The sequence below is a fragment of the Zea mays genome, chromosome 2, assembly GCF_902167145.1.
Source record: "Zea mays cultivar B73 chromosome 2, Zm-B73-REFERENCE-NAM-5.0, whole genome shotgun sequence".
Lineage (NCBI taxonomy): Eukaryota > Viridiplantae > Streptophyta > Magnoliopsida > Poales > Poaceae > Zea > Zea mays.
The window spans coordinates 56,162,512-56,177,061 of record NC_050097.1 but is presented as its reverse complement, the minus strand read 5'-3'; the positions used below and the strand labels follow the sequence as shown (position 1 = coordinate 56,177,061).

Below are 14,550 nucleotides of genomic sequence, written 5' to 3'. Positions count from 1 at the left end.
GCTTCGTTACATGCCTCTTATACCTCGGTTGAAACATTTGTTTATCTCGAAGAATACAACTAGACACATGAGATGGCACAAAGAAGATGTACATGACAATCCCGATGTCATGGCGCACCCAACTGATATAGATGCATGAAAGTCACTATGCCTTCGATTCCACCTTTGCTAGCGAAGCGAGAAATGTCCGCACCAGTTTGGCAACAGATGCTTTCTCGCTTTTGAATCTAAATGTGTCGTCGTACTCATGCTGGACGCCCACCAGACGTCATCACGAACGTTAACCAATTTAACTGCCGACGGCCCCTAGATCAGAGGCCGTCAAGATATGTTTATGTCCGACGACTATCGTCGGAAGTTACCTTTTTCCGAGCTTTTAGAACCGACATATGCTTGCCATTGAACATAAGTCCTAAGCCATCGAAAATATGTTATATGTTATAGTTTAGCTTTAGGTCCGTCCCACGACTTAGGCCGTCAAAAATGTATGATTTTATTGTTGCGCAAGTATAGTTTGCACACATGAAAAACACATGTGAATATGTTTTTTTGGGTTCGAGAACAACATGAGCCGATGTCGAGTTGTAACGGTTTGAGAGATGTGACCAAGGGTTATAGTTGTGCCCAAACATACCAAAAAAAAACCCAGCATAACCGTTACGAAAAAACACACAACGAAATTAACTTTTGTCGCGTCAAGACTCAAGACGAAGCGAGATATTTGATCCACCAGCTAGGTCTTCCACGATGCGTATGTACGCTTGTCATTTGTGAAGCACACAATGACGTAAGTCTGTATTTTGTCTCATGAGGACACACGCAACAAATAAAGTTTTTTTTTTGTTTTTTTGGTAGCTATCGGGAAGATCGACGGCATCCTCCTAGGACATCTTCACCGAAGCAGAGCCCCTGCATAAAAGATCACGATCCAGCACCGATCGAGAACACAAAAAATAGCTTCGACTTCACCAATCACATATACCGCATATATATGCTTGGACGCACACTGTATATAAAACCGCTGCATGTTGCGTAAAATTTAATTTGCTTCCCGGCCAAGAGCTTTCGTGCATCACCATGGGTGGATGCAGTTCAAGCTCCACGACCGAGACCGTCCAGGATGAGGGCTCAAAGACCGCGAAAGATCAGGGTCCAAAGATCGCGGAAGATGTCACCCAAGTGCGTAAACGAATGCTCTAGCTCGGTTTGCAGGCATTAACCCGTATCTGTCCTGTCCATCTGAATTGATCAAGTAACATGCATTGCATTTTTTTCTTTTTTGTTTCAGTTGATCGGCAAGACCCCGTTGGTGTACCTGAACAAGGTGGTGGCTGGCTGCGAGGCGCGTGTAGCTGCCAAGCTTGAGATCATGGCGCCCTGCTCCAGCGTCAAGGACAGGTGCGTGCTTGTTTGTTCCTGCACCTGCAGGCTGCAGCAATGGAGCGCCTCGTCTGTTCGTTCCCTGATGCAGCGTTGCGTGCCTTCAGGATTGGCTACAGCATGATCGCCGACGCGGAGGAGAAGGGCCTGATCACCCCTGGGAAGGTGCTGAACACGTCACCCCTGGTTACGGCATGATCGCCGTTCCTCAGCTCGTTGCGGTCAGGCTTGGTGCTGGTGCTAATGGATGCGTTCCTGGGTCCGTCTGGGCGCGTGCAGAGCGTCCTGATCGAGCCGACGGGCGGCAACACCGGCATCGGGCTGGCGTTCATGGCGGCGGCCAAGGGGTACAGGCTGGTCGTGGCGATGCCATCGTCGGTGAGCACGGAGCGGCGGGCCGTGCTGAGGGCCTTCGGCGCCGAGGTGGTGCTGACGGACCCGCTGCTGAGCATGGACGGCGTGGTGCGCAAGGCGCAGGAGGTGGCGGCGCGGACGCCCGGCGCCCACGTGCTGCAGCAGTTCGCCAACCCGGCCAACCCCAGGGCGCACTACGAGGCGACGGGGCCCGAGATCTGGAGCGCCACGGCGGGCAAGGTGGACGCCCTCGTCGCCGGCATAGGCACCGGGGGCACCGTCACCGGCGCCGGCAGGTACCTCAAGGAGAAGAACCCCGCCATCAAGGTCTATGGCGTCGAGCCGTCCGACAGCGCGGTTCTGTCTGGAGGGAAACCTGGTGAGACGACGAGCCTTCCGATCCGATGTCTGTGCTCTGTGTTGTCGCCGTCATCATGCATGACTCCCTTCCTTCGAGCCATGAACGTTACTGACACCACCACGTCGCTGCCATCTGTCCAAGCTCAGGTCCGCACAAGATCCAGGGCCTCGGTGCTGGCTTCGTTCCCGGCGTTCTCGATGTCAGCCTCCTCGACGAGGTCTTCCAGGTCTCCAACGAGGAAGCCGCCGGCATGGCGAAGCAGATCGCGCGGGAAGAAGGGCTACTGGTAAGCGAGCGAGCGAGCGTGCTCACCCGCCGATCCCGATCTTCTCTGTGTTGCAGTTCCCGCTCAGCATCTGCTGATGCACCGACTACGTACCCCCGTCTTCCCTTCAAATACAGGTCGGGATATCGTCCGGTGCGGCCGCGGTCGCCGCCGTCAGAGTCGCCAGGAGGGCCGAGAACAGGGGCAAGCTCATCGTCGTAAGCAGCCTGCGTCATCAGAAACCCTTCTCTATACTGTCATCATGCGAATGCGTGGTGTGATGAAATGGTCGTTGTTCTTCGTCTGTGGCTGCAGGCTATCTTCGCGAGCTTCGGCGAGCGATACCTGTCGTCGTTCATGTACGAGTCCCTCAAGGAGGAGGCTGAAAGCATGGCCTTCGAGCCATGACCATGAGTGCTGCTGAGCGATGGCGCAACGCCAGAAGTCTGGGCTGGCCCCGTGCTTCTACCATGTTTGACAAGGCCTGCACTCGCTCCAGCAGACCAAGAAGACATCGTGTTTTCCCTGGCGCTGCCTCTCAAATGCATCTGTCGTCGTCTTTTTTTCCTGTCTGACTATTTGTCAAAAATAAATGAACAGTTTTCATCTCTATCTATATCAGAAGACAAAGGATCGTATGTGGGTAACTTGTTTTTACTCCTTATTGGAGATCAAAAAGAGTCACCCCGACGGTCCGCGCTTGCACAGATACAATTAGGGTTCATAGTTTCTCGCGAGATTTGTTACCTAAAACCTAAAACCGTGGGATTGACTCGAAAATCAGTTCGAAGCGGATCCAGACCTCCCCTTTATATAGATGAAGGGCTACGGCCGATTGAACCCCGAACAATCTATCAAATCAAATATATTCCTCGTTTTTACCTTATGCATTAGGAGTACCTCTAGTTTAGTTCTAGTCTAGTATTTCAATCCCCAAATTCTCGGCTTCTCTTTGGCTCTACGTCGATTATAGGAGTCTAGGTCGGCCTGCCCGAGCCTATACAACTCCTAGGATCTCTCGTCCCCGACGGGATCCCTCCCGGGAGCGAGATCCAGGCGCCGCCGGTGACTTTCCGCCGCCCCTGCGCACGCGCGGACCGTCCGACACCAGGGCGCGGACCGCCCGGCCGTCAGGCAGGGAACCCTAGCCCTGCGCCAGGTCGCGGACCGTCCGGCCCCTGGCCGCGGACCGTCCGCGCCTGTGCAGAGAGCACCGCCGCCGGTTCTTGTTGAGTGTTTGGCGCCCGAAAAGGTGTCAACATACTTTTGGCGACTCCGCTGGGGACTAGGTGTCTAGTCCTGCTAAAAATCGGCCCATAGATGGCCGGTTCTAAGGATCACACCAAGATCTCCACCACCAACATCATCAAGCCGGCCATGGAGGCGCTCCCGGCTGATGACCAAAGACCCTTTGAAGACCTCGTGATGCGCGATGAGAAGGAGGTGATGCGGCAATGGAACGAACAACGTGACAAGGAAGAGGCGGAACTGCTGCATAAACTCTTCGAACGGCGCAAGGAGGCGGCGGAAAAGTACTTGTCACACTTCACGGTGGATCGCCACCAGAAGATCATCCGTCAAGGGGAGATCGATATGGTATCTCTCCTACCTCCACTTCAGGGTCCCGATGTAAGTACTCCAGATCTATCTCTTATGACTTTCATGGATCAACGAGGAGATCAATTAAAGCAATATGTAGATGAATCTGTTAAAATGCATCTACGTGCATACGAGAAATCAGCTGCTCCTAGCTTTCCATCGCGAGAGTCTAATACAGAGCCACCCGCGTCAAACACATCGGCTATAAACGGGTCACCCTTGACCCAGCCATCATATGGTATGCCGATGCACGCTTTCGTGTCACCATCACAGCCGCAACCACTAGGCACTCGGCAGGTACTGGACACGACCGGACCGTCCGAGCATCATCTCAGACAGTCCGGTTATACCGCGGACCGTCCGGCGTATTTCGCCGGACCGTCCGACCCGATGCAGGCCCGCACACAAAACGCTCGGGTCGCACCGTACATGGCCGGACCATCAGGGTACAACCCCGAACAGTTCGGCCCCATCACGGACCGTCCGGTGCATCACGCCGGACCGTCCGGATATGTGGCGAACCGTCCGCCATCTTACGTCGGACCATCCGGATATGGCATGAACCAGTCAACGTATTACGCCGGACCATCCGACTCTACACGAGTCCACGCGCAGACTGCCCACGTCGCGCCATATATGACCGATCCGTCCGGGTACAGCCCTGGACCATTCGGCCCGATCGCGGACCATCCAGTTCTTTACGACAGACGGTCTGGGTACGAGACTACCCACGTAGCACCATATACGACTGGACAATCCGGATATACCTTCGGACCGTTTGACCAGGTCGTGGACCATCCGGCCTCTTATGCTGGACCGTCAGGATATGCGTACATAGAGCCGAGAGCTGCGCAATACACACAGTTTCCACATTCATCGCAGCAACATTATGGTGCCCCACCAGTAACACATTATAATCATACCATACCACCTCATGGACATAGGGCTGAATACTGTTCGGTCACAAGAGAGCCTGAGAGGAATAGGGCAGGAGCTGGTGACATTAATAGGACACCTAACACACACCTCAAACACCCCTGGGAGGAAAGTCGACAGAATGATGTCAGGCAACCTGATATTTCCACCCACAAACCAATGGATGGTTGAGAGCACCTAGAGGGGGGGGGTGAATAGGTGATCCTGTAAAAACTTGAAACTTAATCCACAAAACTTGATTAGGAGTTAGCATAATTAAGCCAAGTGGCTAGAGAGAAGAGCTTGCACAACACGACAACAACAAAGAGATCAACACAGAGATGGCACAGTGGTTTATCCCGTGGTTCGGCCAAGACCAATACTTGCCTACTCCACGTTGTGGCGTCCCAATGGACGAGGGTTGCAATCAACCCCTCTCAAGCGGTCCAAAGACCCACTTGAATACCACGGTGTTTTGCTTTGCTTTACTATATCCCGTTTGCGAGGAATCTCCACAACTTGGAGCCTCTCGCCCTTACACTTTGATGATCACAAAGAAGCACGGAGTAAGGAATGGATGAGCAACGCACACAAGACACGAAATCAGAGTACCAAACGCGCACACAAGTCGCAGCAAGAGCTCACAACACAACCCGGCGAGTTCACAACTCAAAATGGAGCTCTAGTTGCTATCACAGAGAATCAAATACGCGGAATCGAAGTCTTGGTGCTTAGGAATGCTTAGAGAATGCTTGGTGTGCTCCTCCATGCGCCTAGGGGTCCCTTTTATAGCCCCAAGGCAGCTAGGAGCCGTTGAGTGCATTCCAGGAAGGCAATTCTTGCCTTCTGTCGCCTGGCGCACCGGACAGTCCAGTGCACCACCGGACACTGTCCGGTGCAGATTTGTTTCCTTCTTTGGCGAAGCCGACCGTTGGCGCTTTGGAGCCGTTGGCGCACCGGACACTGTTCGGTGCACACCGGACAGTCCGGTGCCCCCTTCTGACCGTTGGCTTGGCCACGTGTCCCGCGCGGATCGCGGGGCCGACCGTTGGCCCGGCCGACCGTTGGCTCACCGGACAGTCCGGTGCACACCGGACAGTCCGGTGAATTATAGCCGTACGCCGTTAATCACTTCCCGAGAGCAGCAAGTTCGCCTGAGCCAGCCTAGCGCACCGGACACTGTCCGGTGCACCACCGGACAGTCCGATGCACCCAGACAGAGCTGACTTTGGCTGAACAAAGCCATCCTTAATTTCAACTTGATTTTTCCTGTTTCCAGCACTTAGACACAATACATTAGTCTCTAAAACAATGTACTAAGTCTGAGAAACATACCTTTATACTTGATTTGTACTTTGTCCACCATTTAACACTTAGGCACTTGTGTTGGACACTAAATCACCAAAATACTTAGAAATGGCCCAAGGGCACATTTCCCTTTCAATCTCCCCCTTTTTGGTGATTTATGCCAACACAACATAAAGCAAGTAGAACAAGTGCAAAATCAATTCAAATAAGATCTCAAAATTGTTTTGATTCAAATTTGACATATATGGATCATTCTTTGCCACCACTTGGTTTGTTTTTGCAAATCAAACTCAATTTCCTATCACTAAGTCAAACACACTTGTTGAAACATAAAGAGAGATATTTCAAGAGAAATTTATCAAGGAGTTCAAAAACTCCCCCTTTTCCCATAATTAAGCCTTCTCCTCACAAGAGACCAACTTTTGACAATAAGAGACAAACAAGAGTATTTTGACAAACAAAAACTCTACCTCTACAATTCTCAAAATTCTCAAGTGGTAGCTGATCCATTTGTTGCTTTGGCCTTATTTTCTCCCCCTTCGGCATCAAGCACCAAAACGGGATCAATTTTGGCCCTTTAACCCCATTGCCTCACTAAAATCTTCAACTAAGAATAAAAAGGCAATAAGAGTACAAGGATGAACTTGGAATTAGTTACTCTTTCATCGGAGTGCAGTGGAAGTCTTGCATGGTCCAAGTCCACCTTTTCCTTTCAATCCATCTTTGAGACTAAATCAAGCAAACTCAAGCACATGGTTAGTCTCAAAGGGTCAAGTTGTAGCACATCTCCCCCTAAATGTGTGCATCACTTGCAAAAGGACTTGTGAGGTCCGGGGAGTGTTTGTACAACTTGAGCACCATAAATGAACAACGAAATGCATAAGGAACATGATCAAAGGCATAAACACATGTATGCTATAAATCAATCCAGGTTCCGCGAATCTAAGACATTTAGCTCACTACGCAGCCTGCAAAAGGTCTTCTCATCTAGAGGCTTGGTAAAGATATCGGCTAGCTGGTTCTCGGTGCTAACATGAAATACTTCGATATCCCCTTTTGCTGGTGGTCTCTCAAAAAGTGATGCCGGATGTCTATGTGCTTTGTGCGGCTGTGTTCAACAGGATTATCCGCTATGCGGATAGCACTCTCATTATCACATAGGAGTGGGACTTTGCTCAGATTGTAGTCAAAGTCCCTGAGGGTTTGCCTCATCCAAAATAGTTGCGCGCAACACTGTCCTGCGGCAACATACTCGGCTTCAGCGGTGGATAGGGCAACAGAAGTTTGTTTCTTAGAACTCCATGACACCAGGGACCTTCCTAAGAATTGGCACGTCCCCGATGTACTCTTCCTATCGACCTTACATCCAGCATAATCGGAGTCTGAGTATCCAATTAAGTCAAAGGTAGACCCCTTTGGATACCAGATCCCGAAGCAAGGCGTAGCGACTAAATATCTAAGGAATTCGCTTCACAGCCACTAAGTGGCTCTCCCTTGGATCGGATTGAAATCTAGCACACATGCATACGCTAAGCATAATATCCGGTCTACTAGCACATAAATAAAGTAAAGACCCTATCATAGACCGGTATGCCTTTTGATCAACGGACTTACCTCCTTTGTTGAGGTCGGTGTGTCCGTCGGTTCCCATTGGAGTCTTTGCGGGCTTGGTGTCCTTCATCCCAAACCGCTTGATCAAGTCTTGCGTGTACTTCGTTTGGGAGATGAAGGTCACATCCTTGATTTGCCTCACTTGGAACCCAAGGAAATAGCTTAACTCGCCCATCATCGACATCTCAAACTTTTGAGTCATCACCCTGCTAAACTCTTCACAAGACTTTTGGTTAGTAGAACCAAATATTATGTCATCGACATAAATTTGGCACACAAAAAGATTGCCATCACATGTCTTAGTAAAAAGAGTTGGATCGGCTTTCCCAACCTTGAAAGCATTAGCAATTAAAAAGTCTCTAAGGCATTCATACCATGCTCTTGGGGCTTGCTTAAGTCCATAGAGCGCCTTAGAGAGGTTACACACGTGGTCGGGGTACCGTTCATCCTCGAAGCCAGGGGGTTGCTCCACGTACACCTCCTCCTTGATTGGCCCGTTGAGGAAAGCGCTCTTCACATCCATTTGGAACAACCTGAAAGAATGGTGAGCGGCATATGCTAGCAAAATACGAATGGACTATAGCCTAGCCACAGGAGCAAAAGTCTCCTTAAAGTCCAAACCTGCGACTTGGGCATAACCTTTTGCCACAAGTCGTGCCTTGTTCCTTGTCACCACCCCGTGCTCGTCTTGTTTGTTGCGGAACACCCACTTGGTTCCCACAACATTTTGCTTGGGACGAGGCACTAGTGTCCAAACTTCATTTCTCTTGAAGTTGTTGAGCTCCTCCTGCATGGCCAACACCCAGTCCGGATCTAGCAAGGCCTCCTCTACCCTGAAAGGCTCAATAGAAGAGACAAAAGAGTAATGCTCACAAAAATTAACTAATCGAGACTGAGTAGTTACTCCCTTGCTAATGTCACCCAAAATCTGGTCGACGGGATGATCCCTTTGAATCATCGCTCGGACTTGAGTTGGAGGTGCCAGTTGTGCTTCTTCCTCCATTACATGATCATCTTGTGCTCCCCCTTGATCATACGCCTCCTCTTGATGAACCTGTTCATCGTCTTGAGTTGGGAGATGCACCATTGTTGAGGAAGAAGGTTGATCTTGCTCCTTTTGTTCCATTGGCCTCACGTCTCCAATCGCCATGGTGCGCATTGTGGCCGTTGGAACGTCTTCTTCATCTACATCATCAAGATCAACAACTTGCTCTCTTGGAGAGCCATTAGTCTCATCAAATACAACGTCTCTAGAGACTTCAACCAAACCCTATGATTTGTTGAAGACCCTATACGCCTTTGTATTTGAGTCATAACCTAACAAAAACCCTTTTACCGCTTTGGGAGCAAATTTGGAATTCCTACCCTTCTTCACTAGAATGTAGCATTTACTCCCAAAAACTCGGAAATACGAAACATTGGGTTTGTTACCGGTTAGTAGCTCATACGAAGTCTTCTTGAGGAGACGATGAAGGTAGACCCGGTTGATGGCGTGGCAAGCTGTGTTCACAGCTTCCGACCAAAAGCGCTCGGGGGTCTTGAACTCTCCAAGCATCGTCCTCGCCATGTCTATAAGCGTCCTGTTCTTCCTCTCTACCACACCATTTTGTTGTGGTGTGTAGGGAGCGGGGAACTCGTGCTTGATTCCTTCCTCCTCAAGATACTCCTCCACTTGAAGGTTCTTGAACTCGGACCCATTGTCGCTCCTTATCTTCTTCACTTTGAGCTCAAACTCGTTTTGCGCTCTCCTTAGGAAGCGCTTTAGGGTCCCTTGGGTTTCAGATTTATCCTGCAAAAAGAATAACCAAGTGAAGCGGGAAAAATCATCAACTATAACAAGACCATACTTACTTCCTCCTATGCTTAGATAGGCAACGGGTCCGAAGAGGTCCATATGAAGTAACTCCAGGGGTCTTGATGTTGTCATCACATTCTTGGCATGATGAGACCTTCCCACCTGTTTCCCTGCTTGACAAGCTGCACAAGGTCTATCTTTTTTGAAAGTAACATTAGTTAGACCTATCACGTGTTCTCCCTTTAGAAGCTTATGAAGGTTCTTCATCCCCACATGTGGTAAGCGGCGATGCCACAGCCAGCCCATGCTAGTCTTAGCAATTAAGCATGCATCTAGTGTTAGAAATATGCCCTAGAGATAATCATAGAGATGAGCACATTTCTTTGTATCCATGATATATATATTGCTTAATTGAATATCCATGGAAGGCACCTTGTATTGATTAGCAATTATGTGAATTGTTTGTGAGATTCTTTACTTATATGGTTATTCTAAATGATGTCCCTAGTCAGAGTCGATGACTAGCACATGTATTAGTTGATGACTACATTTCACAAGTCATGAACATGGAGATGTTAAACTAATAATGTGGGCGCATGTATGACATGAGGCTGGACCGACCCAACATGAGATATTGTAATATAGTTCTCTTCTTGCAACATGAATACTGTATCCTTAGACCTGAGATTGTCGCATGTTCTCAAGATGTGAATTGACTTACTTAGGGACTATCAAACGCTATCCCGTAACTGGGTAGTTATAAAGGTAGTTTTGGGTTTGTCAGGAAGCATGCTATGAGGCATGGTCAGTCAAGATGGAATTTGTCCCTCTCTTTGTGAGAGAGATATCTCTGGGCCCCTCGAGTGATTGGATCAAGAAATGCATGGCCGTGCTAGGGTTAAGAGTTAACCATTGAAAGGATTCCAATTCACAGTATCAAGAAAGAGAGGTCAGCTTAGAGCCAGACCAAATATCGTGAGACAAAGGGAACAACATGTACGTAATGTCGCAATGGTTCGTCTGATATGATCTTTACGTACACATAGGAGTTGACATGTCTTGCTAGAGGCCGCTGTCAATTATTGGGTCAAGTAAGAGTACTCGGGCTATGTCTATTTGTACGTGAACCTATAGGGTCACACACTTAAGGGGAAGGAAGCCTAATTCGGATTAGATCCGAAATTAGACTGGGCTTTAGGGTTAATGATGGGCCTCGGTGTCAGAAGCCCACCATAACGCCTATATAATGAGGGGCGGGGGCGCGGTTAAGAGATAACCTAATTCGCCACCTGCAAACCAGCAGCCGCCGCTCACCTCTCGCCCTCGCCAAGCCGCCGTCGCGAACCTAGCAGTTCGGTACGCGGCGCTTCCTCCCTGTACGTGTGGATACCTCGGAGGTGCTGCATTTGGAGCACTGGGACGAACCGTGCGAGGACGTGAAGGACGGCGACGACTGCACGGCACTGCTCGACGCGTTCGTCTACATCGAGACGTCTTCCGCTGCTCTGCGCGTCTAGTGGTAATTCCATGACCTATAACCGCAGTAGTTCTTGGTATTATGGGGTTGAAAATTTTGTTTTGCGCTAGTGTAGCCTCCCTGTAATCCTACAGTGGTATCAGAGGCAGGTTATGCATAGTTTTAGGTCTGGATCTAGGTTCATGAGATGGATCTACTTGATGCACGGTTTGATTAGATCAATTGGTAATAAAGGGTTGAAGTAGATTACATCGGATATGACTGGAGAGATCAGTTCGTCCTTCTCTGTTGTATGCGCGACTTGCCCCTACCGGTTGGAATCACCATCGGGGCTAACTGCGCACACAACCAGCAGATTGACGTAACAGATCGACGTCATGAGTGTAATCTTCTTCGGGTCGAAAGTCTCGGATTTGGGTTGATTTGATCAACCGCATGAGATTTCCAGTGGAATTTCCATACATACGATGTCGTGGCTATCTGCTGAAGTGGCGAACGTATAGAAACGTGTTTGTCTAACCTGTTTTTGCAGGACATCTTGTGATCGGTATGGCTATTGTGTATATGATGCATGTTAATAAATTATTCATGACCTGCGTGTCGTGACCAGGGCAATACGGCTGGAGCCACATGTATTGTCCAAATTTAATGTAATGACCTGCGTGTCAACATGTGATGATCCAAAGCGTATATGTAATTTGTTTACCAGCATACGTTAGATAGGTCTTGAAGGACTCATCACCTTAGGGATGGCATACCTATATCATGGAGATGGAGATCATCGTGATGGACAGATTATTGGAGATGGGGATCACCATGTGACAGCAAGCCATACCGAATCACAACTGTTGTGCGAATGCCATTCTTAATATTCTACTTGTTCATATTGCATATATGTCCTTGCGTGCGATGTTATAAGTAGGACGATCCCTCATGAATGTTTAAGCTTTAATGCCTCTCCAAACCTTGCACTATCATAAGTCTTGTACAATTGGTGGTGGGTCTATGAAATTAGGGTGCCACCAGTTTTCCTTGACTAGATAGGTTTGTATCGGATACGAACTGCAGAAAGGGTTGGTTAACTTAAACAAAGTCAGCTTAATGGTTAAGGACTTTGAGGCATAAGGTTGGGAGCCGAGACATAGAGATGTCACCCAACAACAGGAGTCATATATATGATATGATTAGCAAGGAGTTGCTTACCGATCTACCTTGTCTTCTAGCGGTGATGCTAAAGCTCACTAGTAGACTTGTTACTTGTGGGTTCTGAATCACTAAGTATCAATAGAGGGATATTGATTTTAGTGGGAGTAGACTATTAAATGTTTAATATGATTTACTCTGTCATGGATATTTTTGTCTTAGTATTTTGCATTATTTTGTTGTAGATAAATGGCACCTAGCACACCAACATTTACTTTGCGATCAATTCTTGAAAAGGATAAGTTAAATGGAACAAACTATACAGATTGGATCCGTAACCTGAGAATTGTTCTCAGGGCTGAAAAAAAGGAAGACGTTCTAGACACCCCACTACCAGAGGATCCTGGTGAAAATGCAACTGCTGCAGCTAAAACCGCTTACAAGAAAGCAATGGATACTAATCTTGAAGTGAGTTGCCTAATGCTTGCTTGCATGGAGCCTGAGCTGCAGATGCAGTTTGAGACAAACCATGAGGTGCACGATATGATCGTGGCGCTCAAGGATATGTTCCAGACTCAGGCTAGGACTGAAAGGTTCAATGTGTCCAAAGCCTTTCTGGAATGCAAGCTAGCAGAAGGCGCAGCAGTTGGGCCACACGTAATCAAAATGGTTGGTTACAGTCAGAGGTTGGAGAAGCTAGGCTTCCCAATAAGCCAAGAGTTGGCCACTGACTTCATTTTGGCATCTCTTCCGCCCAGCTATGGAAACTTCATCACGAACTACCATATGCATGGGGCGGAGAGGGGCCTCAATGAACTATGTGGCATGCTGAAAACAACAGAGGGGGACATAAAGAAAAGCGCTGGCAGCAGCGGCCATGTGATGGCGGTCCAAAACAAACCCAACTTTAAGAAGAAGGGTAAGTCTCAAAAGAAGAAGGGCAAGGCAAAGGATACAGTATCCAAGCCAAATCAAAAGCCCAAGGCTGGACTAGCTGCAGATGCAGAGTGCTTTTATTGCAAAGAACTTGGTCACTGGAAAAGGAATTGCAAGCAGTACTTGGCCTCTATTAAGGATCGCGGCGGTAAGGGTACAGCCGCAGCAGGTACACTTGCTATTCACATTATAGAAATTTTTCTTGCTGATTCTTATATTAATTCTTGGGTATTTGATACCGGATCGGTTGCCCATATTTGCAATTCGATGCAGGGAATGATAAGAAGTAGAAGCGTGAAAAGATGAGAAGTTGATTTCCGGGTAGGCAATAATGCAAGAGTTGCTGCGTTGACCGTCGGGACGATGCAACTCCACCTCCCATCAGGATTTATTTTGGAGTTAAATAATTGTTATCTAGTTCCTAGTATGAGTCGAAACATTATGTCTCCTTCATGTTTGATGAAGGATGGTTATTCATTTGCGAGTGAAAACAATGGTTGTGTGATCTCTAAGAATGGCATGTTTGTGGCCTTTGCATCCATTATGAATGGGTTATTCATTTTAAATCTTGATGATGCACCTATCTGTAATATTAGTGCTAAAAGGCCTTGGCCTAATGATTTAAGTCCTACCTACATGTGGCACTGTCGTTTGGGTCATATAAGTGAGAATCGCATGAAGAAGCTTCATTCTGATGGGCTTTTAACTTCGTTTGATTTTGAATCATACGAGACATGTGAAGCTTGCTTACTTGGTAAGATGACCAAGGCGCCTTTCACGGGTTTACCGGAGAGGACATTAGATTTATTGGAACTCATACATACTGATGTGTGCGGACCAATGAGTACGACAGCTAGGGGAGGATTCCAATACTTCATAACCTTCACTGATGATTTTAGTAGATATGGGTATGTCTACTTAATGAAACACAAGTCTGAATCCTTAGAAAAGTTCAAAGAGTTTCAGAATGAAGTAGAAAATCAGCGTGGCAAGAAAATTAAAGCACTGCGATCAGATCGTGGTGGTGAATATTTGAGTCATGAGTTTAGCAATCATCTAAAGAGTTGTGGAATTGTACCACAGCTTACGCCGCCTGGAACGCCTCAGAGGAATGGCGTGTCTGAGCGACGTAATCGGACTTTATTGGATATGGTTCGATCAATGATGAGCCAGTCAGACCTACCTTTGTCGTTTTGGGGATACGCTCTAGAAACAGCAGCTTTCACACTAAATAGGGTACCGTCTAAGTCCGTAGTTAAGACACCATATGAGATGTGGACTGGGAAGACTCCCAGTTTGTCTTTTCTGAAGATTTGGGGTTGTGAGGTTTACGTCAAGCGACTACAGTCGGATAAACTCACTCCAAAATCGGACAAGTGCATGTTCGTGGGATATCCAAAGGAAAC

At 48.1% G+C, this 14,550-nt stretch overlaps 1 protein-coding gene across 1 annotated transcript; it reads left to right on the top strand.

Moving 5' to 3' along the window:
* The first annotated feature begins 925 nt into the window (after positions 1–925).
* On the top strand, positions 926–2,970 carry LOC103646469 (cysteine synthase). Its single transcript, XM_008671202.2, has 7 exons — positions 926–1,179; positions 1,289–1,398; positions 1,488–1,545; positions 1,660–2,113; positions 2,242–2,381; positions 2,498–2,578; positions 2,676–2,970. The coding sequence occupies exons 1-7, from the start codon at positions 1,078–1,080 to the stop codon at positions 2,766–2,768; spliced, it is 1,038 nt and encodes a 345-aa protein (XP_008669424.1). The 5' UTR covers positions 926–1,077; the 3' UTR covers positions 2,769–2,970.
* Positions 2,971–14,550: the final 11,580 nt, after the last annotated feature.